The sequence below is a fragment of the Histomonas meleagridis genome (genome assembly GCF_020186115.1).
Source record: "Histomonas meleagridis strain 2922-C6/04-10x chromosome Unknown contig_33, whole genome shotgun sequence".
In the NCBI taxonomy this organism is placed as follows: domain Eukaryota; phylum Parabasalia; order Tritrichomonadida; family Dientamoebidae; genus Histomonas; species Histomonas meleagridis.
In genome coordinates, this window is record NW_027150870.1 from 206348 (window position 1) to 221749 (window position 15402).

Here is a 15402-nt window from a genome sequence, read left to right on the forward strand (position 1 = left end):
ATTTCCCATATTTTAAATTCATTAACTCTTTGCTCATTTTAATAAATATCAAATAAAATTTATTTTATTAGAATTTTATCGAATGAACTAAAAATTCTGAAATACATTTTTTAATTTTTTTGCAAAAATAATCAAAAATGCCGAAAAAATAAATAAAAAACTTATCATTAATCATAGTAACATATCCGAAAACAGTTTATGCACAACAGCCGCTGAGATTTTTTGCTAAAATGTTTGTCAATAACCGCTGTAAAATGAGGCAAACGATCAGTAAACGTTCTCACTTAAAACGATGTGTGGCCGCTGAAGTAGCAGTTACTGCAACAAAAATCGTTGAATGAAATCAAATGGTTTTATTCGATTTTTTGATACTTCCATGTACGTATGCATCCATCAAGGCCGACTGTGAAAAGAGTTGAATCATCAACTAAAAATCCATCTGTAATTGATTGTTCATGAGCACGAGCAACCTCAACATACTTCCTTCTTTTAGCCATAGACCACATTCTAATTGAGCGGTCTTTTGATAATGTAATTAAATTACCATTATCTATCCAAATTATCTTATTAATAGCCAAAGAATGGAATCTCCAACCGTCAATTAATGGGTTAGCATAATCACCTCTCTTCCAGATCATAATTTCTCTATTTTCACTAGTAGCAGCAATCATGGTATTATCTGGAGAATATGCAATAGCAGCGCAAGCCTTAAACAATCCAGCGATTTTACCTTTTTCAGAACCATCTGGATTTAATAAGTGTATTAATTTATCTTCACCACCAACAGCAATTTCTTTACCATCGTTATCAATTGTAACATATGTAGGCACGTAAGGAAGTTGAATCGTTTTAACATCAGATCCGTTAATAATAATCAAATTCTTTTCTGAAAATGTAGCAATAAGCCGGTCACGTGCTACAAGATTACCTGTGCTCTTCTTAGATACAGGAACAGTTTTAATAACACTTCCATCTGAAATCTTAAGAACAGTTAATAATCCATCTGCTCTTGTGATTGCAACTTTCTCATCACCTTGAAGAGCAGCAATACCATTTACTGGTACGCCATCAGCTTCTTGACAGAAACAAGCGTATGGAAGTTCGCCATGTTTCCAGAACAAAACTCTGCCATTATTATCACCGGTGACATATCCGCCTTTGATTGGCGCTACTGCTGATATTGGTGCTGTATGGCCTATTTCTGTACGAATTGTACCATCTTCGTTAAGGAAATTGAAATCTCCATTTAATGATATTGATAACATTGTGGTCTTGGTCCATAAACAGCCTTGTTGTTGCTGATAAACTTCATCACCGATCTTGTATTCCTTTGTAACATTGCCACCTTCAACAGTAATTACTCTAGCTGCTCCATCCATCATTGCACATAAGATATTCTTCGAGTCTGGCGAAAATGAAATACAACAAATTCCTGAGTTAAGTTGATGGACCTTAATGAGATTTCCTGTACGGCCTTCATAGATTACAACTCTTCCATCTAATCCGGCTGTTGCATATATTGAGCCATCTGGAGCATATCGAACGCAAAGAATGAACTTCTCATGGTCACGACCTGTGTGATCGAATTTAAATGGTGGACCTTTGTAAAATACATGTTGCGAATCATCTCCTGCCGTGACAAGGAAGAATGGTCTTTGCGCACGAATTGCACACGTGTTTACTGGTTGCGTGTGACCCATAACTTCACCTAAAGAAGAACCATTTGTTGCATTGATTACACATCCATAACTTTTTGCTCCTTTACCAACAACTGCAAGACGCTCATTGTCTTCTGTCCATGAAAGGTCATTGATTGCACCTGCAATTGGGCGTGTTTCTATTGTTAATGTTTGTTGTTTGGTTGGCGCCCATACGCGAAGATGTCCTTCTTCATCCGCTGATGCAATATAACGACCTGTTGGTGAATATGAAGAAATTGTAATCTTTGCTTGGTGTTGATTATAAACATCGCAATCGAAAATGTTTGTAAGTCCACGCTGATATACGATTGTATCAAGTCCATAAGTAATGCGATTTAATCGTTCATTAAAACCAATGAAATAACCAAGTGCACGACGTGGAACAGGATGCGGTGGGATAATTTTCTCTAAGGTAACAGACATTTGTCTAAAGAGTGAGGTGAAAGTGGTAACCGTCGGAATTGACTAGTTTAAGTCAGTAGCCATTTAATCTTGTCCCAATTTAATGAGGAGACAACTTCTTTATTATTGTTAATAAATTTATTTTAATGGTAATTTTGTAAAGTCAAAACAGGATATTAATTATATTGTAAAGTTAAATATAAAAATTTTTGTTCTTTTGCGAGAAAAAATAATTTTGCGTTTTTGTATAGAATAAACGATCATTTCGAATTTAAATATATAAAAATGTTTTGTTTAAACAAAACATTTCAATGTTTACTGGAAATTAACATCTATGATAAACTTTAATTTTATTTTTGGTGGTCTGACAAAAGTGTTTTCTAAAGCTTGTTGAAATATTTGGACAGGTTTTATGTTAGCATCTAAATGTTTTCAGATATTCAGCTGAATATCTTTTCGAACAGTTATTGAGCCATGACTCAAAAAGTCATATGACTAGACTACTATAGTATATCTATCGTCAACCTGGGGTGACCCCGAAAATTGGGCATCAAGAAAGTTCTTACACAAAAAGTCGAAAACGATGTATTCAAATCTATTCCGATTTCATCATAAAGACGTTCACAAATTAAATCGATCATTTAACCAATATGAGGTTTGCTTTGTCATTTTGGATTAATCTATTATCCTATTTACCCATCTTCTAATTGCCAATGGGATCAATTATCGCCTAATAAATTCTCGTTCAATTTATATGATTATTCTCGAATTTCAAAAATTCAAAATAAATTTATTATGAAAAATGAAATTTTTAATGTTTTGACTTATTTTCATTCAATTCCTATATTTAGGTCACCTCAATGTTCAGAACATAATGTTTTTATAGTTGAATTTATATATTATTTCAAAAGGATTTTAAATAATTATCATTTTGTTCTTTATTTCATTTGTGTTTTTGATGCCATCATTAAATTTATCAAACTAACGTATACAAAGCATGAATCTAAAATTCAATTTTAGAAAGAAATAAAATCAAAATCATTTTTGTTTTTACATTATTCTTTACATAAATATTCCATATATTAAGTATCGAGGATACATTCATAATATCAAATATTTATAGGTTCGCAAAAGGAGCCAAAATTAAAGATGATATAACAAGTGTAATAATTAATGGAGATGTTATTGATATTCCTTCGTTAACATGCATTGACTGGCATTCGCTGGTATATGTTGAGATTTGGAATAATGTAAAAACGATTGGTCAAAATGCTTTTAGTAGATGTGAATCATTGTCTACGTGAATAATAAAAGGTGATAATATGGAAACTTTAGGCAGATCTGCATTTTCTTCTTGTACTTCATTGGTGAATATTACAATTCCATCTTCTGTTACAACAATTGAAGATTTTGCATTTTGTTATTGTTCTTTATTAGCAAATATTACAATTCCATCTTCTGCTACAACAATTGGAGATTATACGTTTCAATATTGTCTTTCATTAACAAATGTTAAAATTCCATCTTCTGTTACAACAATTGGAAATTATGCATTTAGTGATTGTAAAGAATTATCAAATGTTATGATTTTATCTTCTCTCACAATAATTAGACAAAATGTATTTTATTTTTGTACTTCATTGGTGAATATTACAATTCCATCTTCTGTTACAACAATTGAAGATTATGCATTTTGTTATTGTTATGCAATAACAAATATTACAATTCCACCTTTTGTTGCAACAATTGGAAATTATGCATTTCGATGATGTAATTCATTAACGAATATTATAATTCCATATTCTATCACAACAATAGGAATTTTTGCATTTGCTTCTTGTACTGCATTAAAAAACATTACAATTTTTTCATCTATTACAACAATCAGTAACTATACATTTCATTATTGCCTTTCATTAACAAATGTTATAATTCCATCTTCTGTCACAACAATTGGAGATTATGCATTTTGTGATTGTTCCAAACTTCAATGTATTTATTATTATGGTGAGAAAGAACCATCTTTTGGACCTAAAGATTTTGCTGGAGTGAGTGCAGATTATGTTATGACATCAAATTCATATGAGAAAGAAACATTTGGTACATTTATTTCATACAAAAGAACAACACTTGATTTATGCTCTCCATGGCCAACCAACACTTTTACACAGTCAAATACATTTTCACAGTCGAATACATATTCTCAATCAAATACTTATTCTCAATCGAATACATATACTCAATCGAATACATATACTCAATCGAATACATATTCACAATCAAACACATATAGCCAGTTGAATACATATAGTCAATCAAACACATTTACTAAGTCAAATACATTTTATCCTTCACTACAATTTGATTTAACATTGATACATACCATTGTATTTATTAATTCTTTTTCAATTACAAATATAATAACTAAAACATTTATTATTACAAATACGAAAACACTTTCTATGTTTAATGAAGAATATACACAAGTGGAAACACAAATTTCGTATTATGATTCAGTAATCACTGAGTATTATTCTAATTTCACTTTTTCTTATAATGACTTCGAAATAAGTAAAATCAACAAAATGACGATGATGATAACACAGTTGTGATAGCTGTAGGAATATGTGTCCCTGTTGCAGTGATATTAATTGCAGTTTTAATAGTTTTCTTTGTAATTCGCAAGAGAAACATTATACAAAGCAGCAGTGAAGGAAATTATGCTGAAGAAATAGATACTGACAATAATACTGACAAAGATGGATTATATAAAAATTGTAAACAAAATATATTTTTTTTAATTTTATTTAAGAATCAAAAAAGTTGTAACAAGAATGAGTGAATTTTGATACCAAAGTGATTTGAAACATTTGTAGGAATTGATTTTTGCTTTTGTGTACTTCCTCTGTAAAGAATATAAATTTTGACTGGATTTATTTTTTAAATGTAAACTATACAAACATATATTTTGAGATTTAAACAGCTTTTGCCAAATACCATATGGAATCAATAAATGATCTTAATCAAATTATATTTAATTTAACTGAAGAAAATCTCAAGTCGTCAGTCAAACAAACAATGAAATTATTTGATTCAAATTTTCCATATTCATTTAATCTTTTAATATGCAATTTTCTTTATGCTGCCTTTTTCGTACAAACGAATGCAAGCGATATGTATTTAAGCTATTTGGAATTAATTCGAATTGAGGAAGAAGAAATAAACGCAAATAAACACAAATAAACACATGTGTGTTAATGATATCATTAAAATTTTTACACACTATATATCACAAATCCTAAATCATGAAGCATTTTATCTTATACAGAAATTAAGTGAAAGATATCAAATTGATAAAAATGTTATAAATCATATTCCAACACATTATTTTGATCATTGGGAAAACGTCTGTAACAAAGGTAAATTTCGTATTGATCCATCAGAAAAAACTTTCTTTGAAAAACATAATGAACTTTCAAAGAATAATTGGGAACTTCATAAACAATTAGTTAAAGGAGGAGTAAATCCAAACGAATTTGCTAAAATAATTCGAAATGATGATATCGAAAAACTTCAAGAAATAACATCACAAACAAATTTTGATTTTAATCAAAGAATTCCTCCATCACTTTATGAAAAATGTTCTTTTATTAGCTATTATGTTAAATTAATTGATTATGCAGCATTTTTTGGATCAGCTAAATGTTTTAAACAAATGTTGTTAAATGGTGCAAATGTAAATAACACTGGTAATTATGCAGTTGCAGGTGGAAATGACGAAATCATTCATTTAAGTGAACAAAATAATTCATCATTTGAAGAATCATATGAAGCAGCAATTAAATATCATCGAAATGATATCTTTAAATATATTTATGAAAATAAATTAGAAGATTTATCTGAAGAAAAGATTGAGAAATTGGAGTGTTTATGTGTTAGGTATGGAAATTATCAAATTCTTTCGTATTTCAAAGAGAAAGGTTATAATATAATCAAAGACTCAATTAAACGAATCAGCAAAAATTGGAAACATATTTCTTGTGAAGAAGTTTCTCCTAAACAATCAAATTACAAATGATATTTTGTTGAAATCTGCAGAATCAGGAAATATTGAACTATTTAAATACATTCATGAGAAAGGAAACGATATTAATGCTAAAGATATTTAATAACTATATTCGATATTTATCTGAATAATTTGCTGTTTCAAAATAATACTTAAATATTATCCAAATGATTTCAAACATCACTCATGAAGGCATCTAAATATGATCATATAGAAATTGTAAAATATATTTTGAAACAAGAAGATATTGACATTAATGCTGAAGATATATATTCGTTTTATTCAAAATTTTTCTAAAAATTTTGAAATTTCAAAATAATATTTGGAAATTATATAAAATATTTTGGACAGCTCTTAATTTAGCATCTTATAACAATAATATAGAAATAGTTAAATTACTTCTTGAACAGAAAGGAATTAATATTAATGCTAATAAAATTTATTTATTGAAAATAAAATTTATATTAAAAATTTTATATTTCAAAATAATATTTGGAAATTATTTAAATTATTTTATACAGCACTTATGGATGCATCTGAAAATGGTCATATAGAAATCGTTAAATTACTTCTTGAACAAGAAGGAATTGATGTAAATTATAAAGGTTTTGGTATCAAGGTGTTTTATTTGGAATTTATTTTCATGTTTTAACAAATAAAAATATTTCAAACAGCACTTATGTTCGCATCTTATAATGGTAAAACCGAAGTAGTTAAATTACTTCTTGAACAAGAAGGAATTGATATTAATGCTAAAAATATTAGATTGTTTTATTTAATATTTATTGCAATAATTTGAAATTTCAAAATAAAATTTGGAAATTATTTAAAATATTTATGACAGCACTTGTGTATGCAGCTTCAGAAGGTCATACCGAAATAGTTAAAATGCTTCAATAGAAAAAGATGTAGACATTTCCCTATTGATTGAAAATATTTTCTACAAGACCGAAAAGGTGTAATTTATTTAGCTACGTTCACGCAAAGTAAACTATGATTTCGTGAGCTGATTTATCACAATAAAGCAACATTTACATATTTCATTTTGAAATTGTGTTGAATTTCCATTTAATTTTAACACATATGATTATTTTACTTATGTACATCAATACAGCGAATGGCTTCTTTGGCTCGTGATGAAATTTGTTCTATTGTTACATTATGAACAAGTGAACGACCAGCTTCGGGACCACCAACTTTATCATCATCGTCAATGCTTCTATCCCAGAGACCTGCTCTTTCGAGTTCTGTTTCTATCAAGTTTAAGATTCTAAGCATTTCATCTTTTGTATCTTCAATTGTTGTTTGATCTGTGATACTAGAAGGTTTCCAAAGCCCAATCCTTTCCAAGTCTGCTAGCAAACGTCTTATTTGTTCCACATTTGTCAATTTCTCTGTTGCAAGGTTCATTTTTGGATTGAAAAGCTTTGTTCGAACAAAATTTACAAACTTATTAAAAAGTGTCGTTGTATCAACATCACGTTTTTAGTTATAAAATTTATACAAAATCAGATAAATCTGATATGAAAATGCACAGCACTTTAATAGTGAATGAAAAAAATTCACAATGTGAGGTGAAGGGCTTTGTTTGATTAATTTAATTTCTTTTGATTTTTAGCCTTTAACTTTAACCAAAAATCATAACCATTATAATAATTTTTTCATATTTTGCAAGATAGTTTTTTTTTTTTTACTTATATTAAATAAATGAACAACTTTTATTTGGGTTATTTGCTAAATAATCTCTAAATATTTTTACAATATTTTCTGAAACTCTTGTTTTATCAATAAGAAATCCATTAATTCTTATATCATTTTTCATCAACAAAAGTTTAACCACTTCTTCTTGATTAAAACAAACTGCTTTATAGAGTGCAGTCACATTTTCATTATCAATTTCTTTATTTACGTTTATATTCGGACATTTAAGCAACTCTTTTAATGCGTTTATTTTCCCATATTGTGCAGCTATTATCAATGGGAATTCTTTTGTAGCTGTATTTTGTATTTCGACATTTCCTCCGTTATTTAAAATTTTTTGAATAACTTTAATGTTATCATAACGGACAGCAACATTTAAATAAGGTTCGAAGTCGATTTCTATTTCCTTACCGACATAGTTATAATCGAAATCAGTATTTTCTATTATGTAATCCAATATTTCCATTGAGCCACCTTGAATAGCTACGCCAACAATATTCGTATAAACTCCCATAGATCCTTCGAAATATCTTGTTGACATATCAATACTTTGTATATTTGATTCCACAATCAATTTAAATATTTCAAATTGTCCAGTGAATGCTGCAATTCCTAATGGATCATAACCATTTATTTGGATGAATTGTCCGCCAAATGTATGCGAATTCCCATTTAAATTAGGGATTGGTGACTCAAAAAAACTTGGAATTGTATATAAACATGACCAAACTAAAAAAAAGTCAAATTTGTTTTTTGTGGCTATTTTCGAAATAAGTTTAACAGAATTAATGTTTCCATTAAAAATCGAGGCATACATTGTTTGATTACAATCTTCTTTTGTTGGCAATGATGGATTAAATTCATAAAGATAATTTATTAATGGATCAATATCAAAAACCACAGAATTCATAAAGATATAATCAATGTTATGCGCTAATCCATCTTCAATGATGTTTGCAATTAATGAAAAATCGCTACTGTCAAAAATTAAAGAAATTTCTCTTTTGTCATCAAAATATTGTGGATGATTTTGAAGAAGCCATTGAACATAATAATTTCGATGATATTTAATCGCGGTTTCAATGGATTTTGAAAAAGTATATTTTTCAATTTCACAATGATGAACAATAAAATCACTCCCACCGGCAATCGAAAAGATATCCATGAATTTGGTCATTTTGGAGCCATTTAGTATTAGAAATCGAAAACATTTTTCTGATCCAAATAATGCACAACATTCAAGATATGTAACCCGCTGTTTAAATTCACACTCGGGAATGTCGATTTGCCAAAAGGGAAGGCTAATGACACCATTAGGATCAAAACCAACTTCTGAAGATTTTTCTTGTAATTTAATGACATCGTCATCAAGAATAATTTGTATGAATTCATCAACATAAAACGGTTCGCTTAGTTCTGGTGAATCATCCATACTATGAGAAACAAAATATTGTGATGGATCTTTGACAAATTCTGATAATCTGCAAAAAAAATCTGGAATGAAATCAGGATATCTGGGAAAGATTTCAAGTGCATCTTGTAGCAATTTCAAATTGACAAATGAGCCATAGTAAAAAATGGCAGAAATTGCAAATAATATATCAGACAATGATACTTTGGTACATGGACTGTATGAAATTGTATCTTCGTCTTTTGGAAGTGGATCCCAATAACTTTGAGTGCATGATAGTAAAACTCCATAAAGGACATTTTCTGGAATTGAATCACTTTTTCTGATTCGACCGCATAAACATCTATACAGAACGCCTGGTAGCCATTCCATAAAATACTCAAATTCGTTGGTATTATTTTTAAGATTATTAATTCTTGAAATTAATTCAATATAAATATTAAAATTTTTTGGTCGCGAAAAAATAGCAGATGAAATATGTTGGGCAAGCATATGGGCCTGAGACTTTGTCTTACATTTAATTTCAGCAATAACCTCCAAAAAAGATGAAAATTCGAAAATCGATTCTTCTTGTTGACACATATCACATACAGCCTTATATATATCAGAACCTTCACTTGGCATTTTTGAAAAATATGTTTCCGCTCTTTTTAGTTTTTCCTTGAGTGAGTCAATATTTAATTCATCAATTAATTGACGAAATAATCCGAGTAATTCTGGTGTCAAAGTAACACTTCCTGTTGTAAATAAAGTCATTATTTTTTCTAGATCACCATTTTTGTCTTCTAATTTTAATCGGATCTTATCTGGAAAAATTTGTTTTTTGCAACAGGCCCTTAATGTTTCAAATGGAACTCTGTATTCATATCCTGAACACATTAGAGAAACAGGATTTGAATCCTTGAACTCAATGGAAAATTCGAGCATTTGCGGAAAATGTTTTCCTGGTTCTCACTTTTTATGTGATAAAATTTTTTTTCTCTTTTTAAAATATGATATTTTTACGATTACCAATCCACCAAATATTCCGATACATCTCCGAATTCGGTTAAAAAGAGAAAAAAGAAGAATTTACAGTTAATTATGTAATATGAACTACCTTAAAATATATCAAAAAAATAGAATTAGAATTAGAAAAATTGAGTTTAATAGTAAATTTAAGGAGAAATTGTTTTAGATGCTAAAAAATATTATGAAAAAAAAATCATAAGATGTAGTAAAGTATATATTTTGGAAAAGAAGTGTGAGATCATTTGGAAAAGTAATATAATTTTATTTGACGTTTAATGTGATTTTAATATATCATTAAAAATATATATTTCCAATTTAAATCCAAATTGGTTGAACACCAAAAAGACTATTTGTAAATATCATCACTAACAAAATTTAATGAGTTTTTCAATTTGCTTCTAGTTCAGTTCTGTTGAATGGAATAGGGAGTTATTAGTAATAAAAATGTTGCTGTACCATAGGCCGTTTACTTTTGCACCAACGATTTCGAATAAAACCGCCACAACATAAATGAGCTCTTCTTCTGCGACTGCTAGCTCAGTTTCTTCGTCTCGTTCTACCCCAACCCATACCAGACATTCCAAATCCAATAAGCTTATTGACTATCTTAAGAATGAACATTATTTCAAAATCTCTTCAGTTATTGCAATTTTAATGCTTTTAGTTGTTTTATCATTTTATGTACCTCAGGAACCATCTCAGATTAAAGTATCAGAAAAACAAGAAAACCTTATGAAGATTAATGTTGTTGTTTTATTAATTTTATCATTGACTTGGTCTATTGCATCATTTGTTCTTCGTAATAAGAAAAATAAATAAAGACAATTTTAATAACAATATTTTCTAAAATAACTTATTAATATATCTGTTTAAAAAAATCTCGAATTTTTTTTTTTTTTTAATATCATATATTAGATTAAGTTGGCCTTTTGTTAGCTAAGTAAGATAGTTGTTAATCTTTGCATCTTTTAAAAATAAGAATTTGAAAATTTATGGTTTTATAAAATTTGTAATCGCTATTACATAACTAATTTGTAATATTCTTTAAATTTGAAACTACATAATAAAAACTATTTTAACCAATCAAAATACATCAAATCGTTTTTTCTTGTTCTTCGTTTTTTTTTTTGACATTTTTGATTAGTTTATATTGCGTAACTTCCACTTTTTCATAGTCTGTGAAACGTTAAAATTCTGCGAAAACAAAACGGAAACAATGAGGATCCACTTTTTCAATTAATTATACAAGAAAATGACTGTTTGCGTTATCAAGAATACAGATGCAAACCAATTTTTTGATGCAAAAACTATGGAGGGCAAAACGCTTGAGGATATATGCTCTATTATCAAGCTAAAAGACGAAAAAGTTGCTGTTAATTCTCCACATTTTCGTATATTACTCACTAACAAATCAATTCCATTAAAAGAATACCCTCAACTTATTGTACAAAAATCAGGAAAATATCCACCACCTCCTTGGCATCTTTATGTTTCAGAAGATGATATTCCAGATATTACAATCTATTTTTCCATAGAAACTCAAGTAAAAACCACATTTCCCAAGATGGGAGTTTCTTTTGGGCAAAAGGAAATTGACACAATTCATGTTTCAGACATTTTATCTCGTTGTATATCCACATTTGGTTATGAATGTTCAGATCAATACATTTCTATTTCTGGCGAAAAAGTAGATACCAAATCTCTTGGCAAAAATCTTATACAAACTGCCATGACATCAGATGTTACATTTAATTGCACAGTTGCAGACTCTGCCATCAAAAAGATCAACCATCGGAATTATGCCAGCAATGAAGTAATCACCTCAGAAGAAGCCTATATTAATGATCTTGGTGAACTTATAGATTATTGGTCACCAGCTATTCGTGACTCCAAACTCTTTGATGAGCAACAACTCAAGACGTTATTTCGTGACATACCAACCATTCGTAATACACATATGGTATTTCTTAAAAGTCTTAAAACCGAAGTCACATTTGCCACTGAATTTGGGTGGAAGTTCCTTAATTTTGTCCAATTCTTCAAGTTGTCATCAACATTTGTATCTCAGTTTAAATCTGTTGATGAAATGATACATGAAAAGTCGAAAAACCGTAGCTTTGACAGCAAATTCAAAGAAATTGAGGCAAACCTCCCCGCCGGTAACGGTCGCGACTTTTTGAATTACTATGTTACACCTGTTCAACGATATCCGCGATATATGATATTAATGCGTGAAGTAGATAAGGCCACTCCATTATTTCATCCTGATAAACCATATTTAGCCGCCGCTATGGCAGCTGTTGAGAAAGTCAACAATGAAATTAACTTTAGTGCTAAACGAATGAAGCAACTTGAACTTATGGACTCATTACAAAGTTCATTTGGTGGTAGTGTTACTATTAATTTACCTGGGAGAGAAGTATTATCAATGGAAAAGATTCGAATTATGAAACCTAAGTCATCATCTGGGCAAATCATATTATTTAATGATATAATAATTATTGCGTCGATAACTTCACGAAAACAATATCAATTATTAATGACATTTAAGAACAATGAATTTCGCTTTTCTAATTGTCGGCCAACTCCAGAATCATTTATGGTTATTCATGATGATAAAGAATATGTTATACAGTTTGAAGATTATGAAGAGAAGTTACAATGGATGGAAGAATATCAGAAAGTACAAAACAACATCTTTTCTAACATTAAAACTAATCATCCATATGTATTATGGCGCGATATTGAAGTTGGTGATTCGATACCAGCGCTAATGAATCATGACGGATGTAGTATGAATGGGTCTGCGTTTTTCTTTGGTGGTGTTAACATATCAATGTTACGAATTAATACATTAATTCGATATAACATTAATGCTAATACATGGTCTGTTACTACTACTACAATTCAACCACGTGATTCACATACAATAACATCATTAAATGGTAAGGCTTATATCTGCTTCGGTAAGTCTAAAAAAGAATACTTTAATGATTGTTATGTATTCGATGAATTACAAGGCGGATGGGAACAATTAAAAGTTAATGGTCAAACACCTATAGGTCGAATGGGACATTCATGTGTAACATTTAAGAACAAGTTAATATTCTTCGGTGGTAAGAACAAAAATGAAGAATTCTTAAATGATGTATCGACATTAGATATAAATACATTAGAATATAAACAAATTAAATGTAATGGTGATTTACCATTACCTCGTGCATATCATTCTGCTTCTATAATCGATGATAAAATGATAATAATCGGTGGTAGATCTGAAAAGTCTTTATGTAATGATATATATTCTTTAGACTTAAACAAAATGATTTGGATTAAAATTCCTTTGGAAGTAGGTGAAAGAATGTATCATCGAACAATTACACATGGAAAATTCCTTTTAATTATTGGCGGAATGAGTAATAAAGATGACGAAGAATTAGAAGTAATCGATACTATTAATTGGAAATGTATTAAGGTTAAACAATTCGGTAATATACCTTATGGCGTATCACGTTTCGCTTGCGTCGATATTGACTCCAAACATACAATGATATTCGGCGGAACTGACTCAGCGACACGTAATCCAATCGCGTCCACTTATATGATCGACTTAACTCATATTCCATTTGAACATAACTCATCGCAAAAAATCACATTTAAGAATACCAAAAGCACTAATAATAATGCACAAGAAATTAAACAAAATGAAATTACTAATAATAACGATAATGAACAAGTCGAAGTTAGTAACAATAACAATGAGACACATGATCAAACAATAGCTTTACTTGAGAAAGTGTTCGCGCGGAAAGTTAAAACAACTGCACATTCGCCGCCGCCAATGAGTCAGCAACAAGCAGCGCAAATACCTCCGCGACAAAAATCATCGCCGCAATTACCTGTGCAAAGTTCGTCGCAACAACAGCAGCAAGTTAAACAAGTTTGGAACTTACCAAAGCGTAACACTCAAACCCAAAACTTCAATAATGTTAAACCAACGAACGAAGTCAAGACAACCAAAACTGATACATCTAATGTTAAACCAAAAGTTACATCTAAAGTTGAAACTTCGAATGTTAAACCCAAAGTTACATCTAAAGCTGAAAGTAACATTCGAACAACGCCTAAAACTGATACCAATGTTAATGTACCGAAAGTTGATAAAGAAATTAAAGCGATTACAAATAGTAATGAATTTAATGCTAAGCAAATGTATTCGCTACTGAACATCGACGCGAGTAAAATGATTCCATTCGAAGAAGTCGCGGCAAGAAGGAAGTTAAGGCGATTATGGGCAATGTACATCGAAAACGAAGAACTCGAGCGAGAGATCGAATGGTATAATATGATATTAACGAAGAAAGGGAAACTTCCGAAAGGTACAAATTTGATACTGAAAATATTCGACGACGTAAATCAGTCGACAAAAATCAAATTTATTACGTCAGATAATAACGTGGACGAAATTAGAAAAATAGTTTTGGACGAAATACAAAGAGACGCTGTGCTGTACTTGAACACGGGGCAAACAAAAAGAAAAGAATTGTCGCAAAAGAGTCTCGAAGAGGCACACAGAAGTATACTGATGAACTCTGAGCCTGAAGATATGCATTCAATAATTATTGTCGCACTGTAAATACAATTGAAATTTTTAATAAAATGAAAATTGTTACTCGTCTTACAGCTGTAAGTGAAACATAGTAACTAAATGTATGAGTCTAATGAGAAGTGAAACATAATAACTAATTGTATGTGTTTAGGTAGAAGTGAAACATAATAACTAAATGTATGTGTTTAGGTAGAAGTGAAACATAATAACTAAATGTATGTGTTTAGGTAGAAGTGAAACATAATAACTAATTGTATGTGTTTAGGTAGAAGTGAAACATAATAACTAATTGTATGTGTTTAGGTAGAAGTGAAACATAATAACTAAATGTATGTGTTTAGGTAGAAGTGAAACATAATAACTAATTGTATGTGTTTAGGTAGAAGTGAAACATAATAACTAATTGTATGTGTTTAGGTAGAAGTGAAACATAATAACTAATTGTATGTGTTTAGGTAGAAGTGAAACATAATAACTAAATGTATGTGTTTAGGTAGAAGTG

The 15402-nt window shown here is 29.7% G+C and overlaps 3 protein-coding genes across 3 annotated transcripts; 1 reads left to right on the plus strand and 2 right to left on the minus strand.

Moving 5' to 3' along the window:
* Window positions 1–353: 353 nt before the first annotated feature.
* GO595_005303 (actin-interacting protein 1) lies at window positions 354–2123 on the minus strand (the record flags this gene model as incomplete). Its single annotated transcript, XM_067918531.1, has 1 exon — window positions 354–2123. The coding sequence occupies one exon, from the start codon at window positions 2121–2123 to the stop codon at window positions 354–356; it is 1770 nt and encodes a 589-aa protein (XP_067774516.1).
* Window positions 2124–7260: 5137 nt separating this feature from the next.
* On the minus strand, window positions 7261–7578 carry GO595_005304 (uncharacterized protein; the record flags this gene model as incomplete). The annotated part of the gene is made up of 1 exon (XM_067918533.1): window positions 7261–7578. The coding sequence occupies one exon, from the start codon at window positions 7576–7578 to the stop codon at window positions 7261–7263; it is 318 nt and encodes a 105-aa protein (XP_067774517.1).
* A 4277-nt stretch (window positions 7579–11855) lies between these two features.
* GO595_005305 (Kelch motif family protein) lies at window positions 11856–14927 on the plus strand (the record flags this gene model as incomplete). Its single annotated transcript, XM_067918534.1, has 1 exon — window positions 11856–14927. One exon carries the CDS (start codon window positions 11856–11858, stop codon window positions 14925–14927), a length of 3072 nt encoding a protein of 1023 aa, XP_067774518.1.
* Between the last annotated feature and the right edge of the window lie 475 nt (window positions 14928–15402).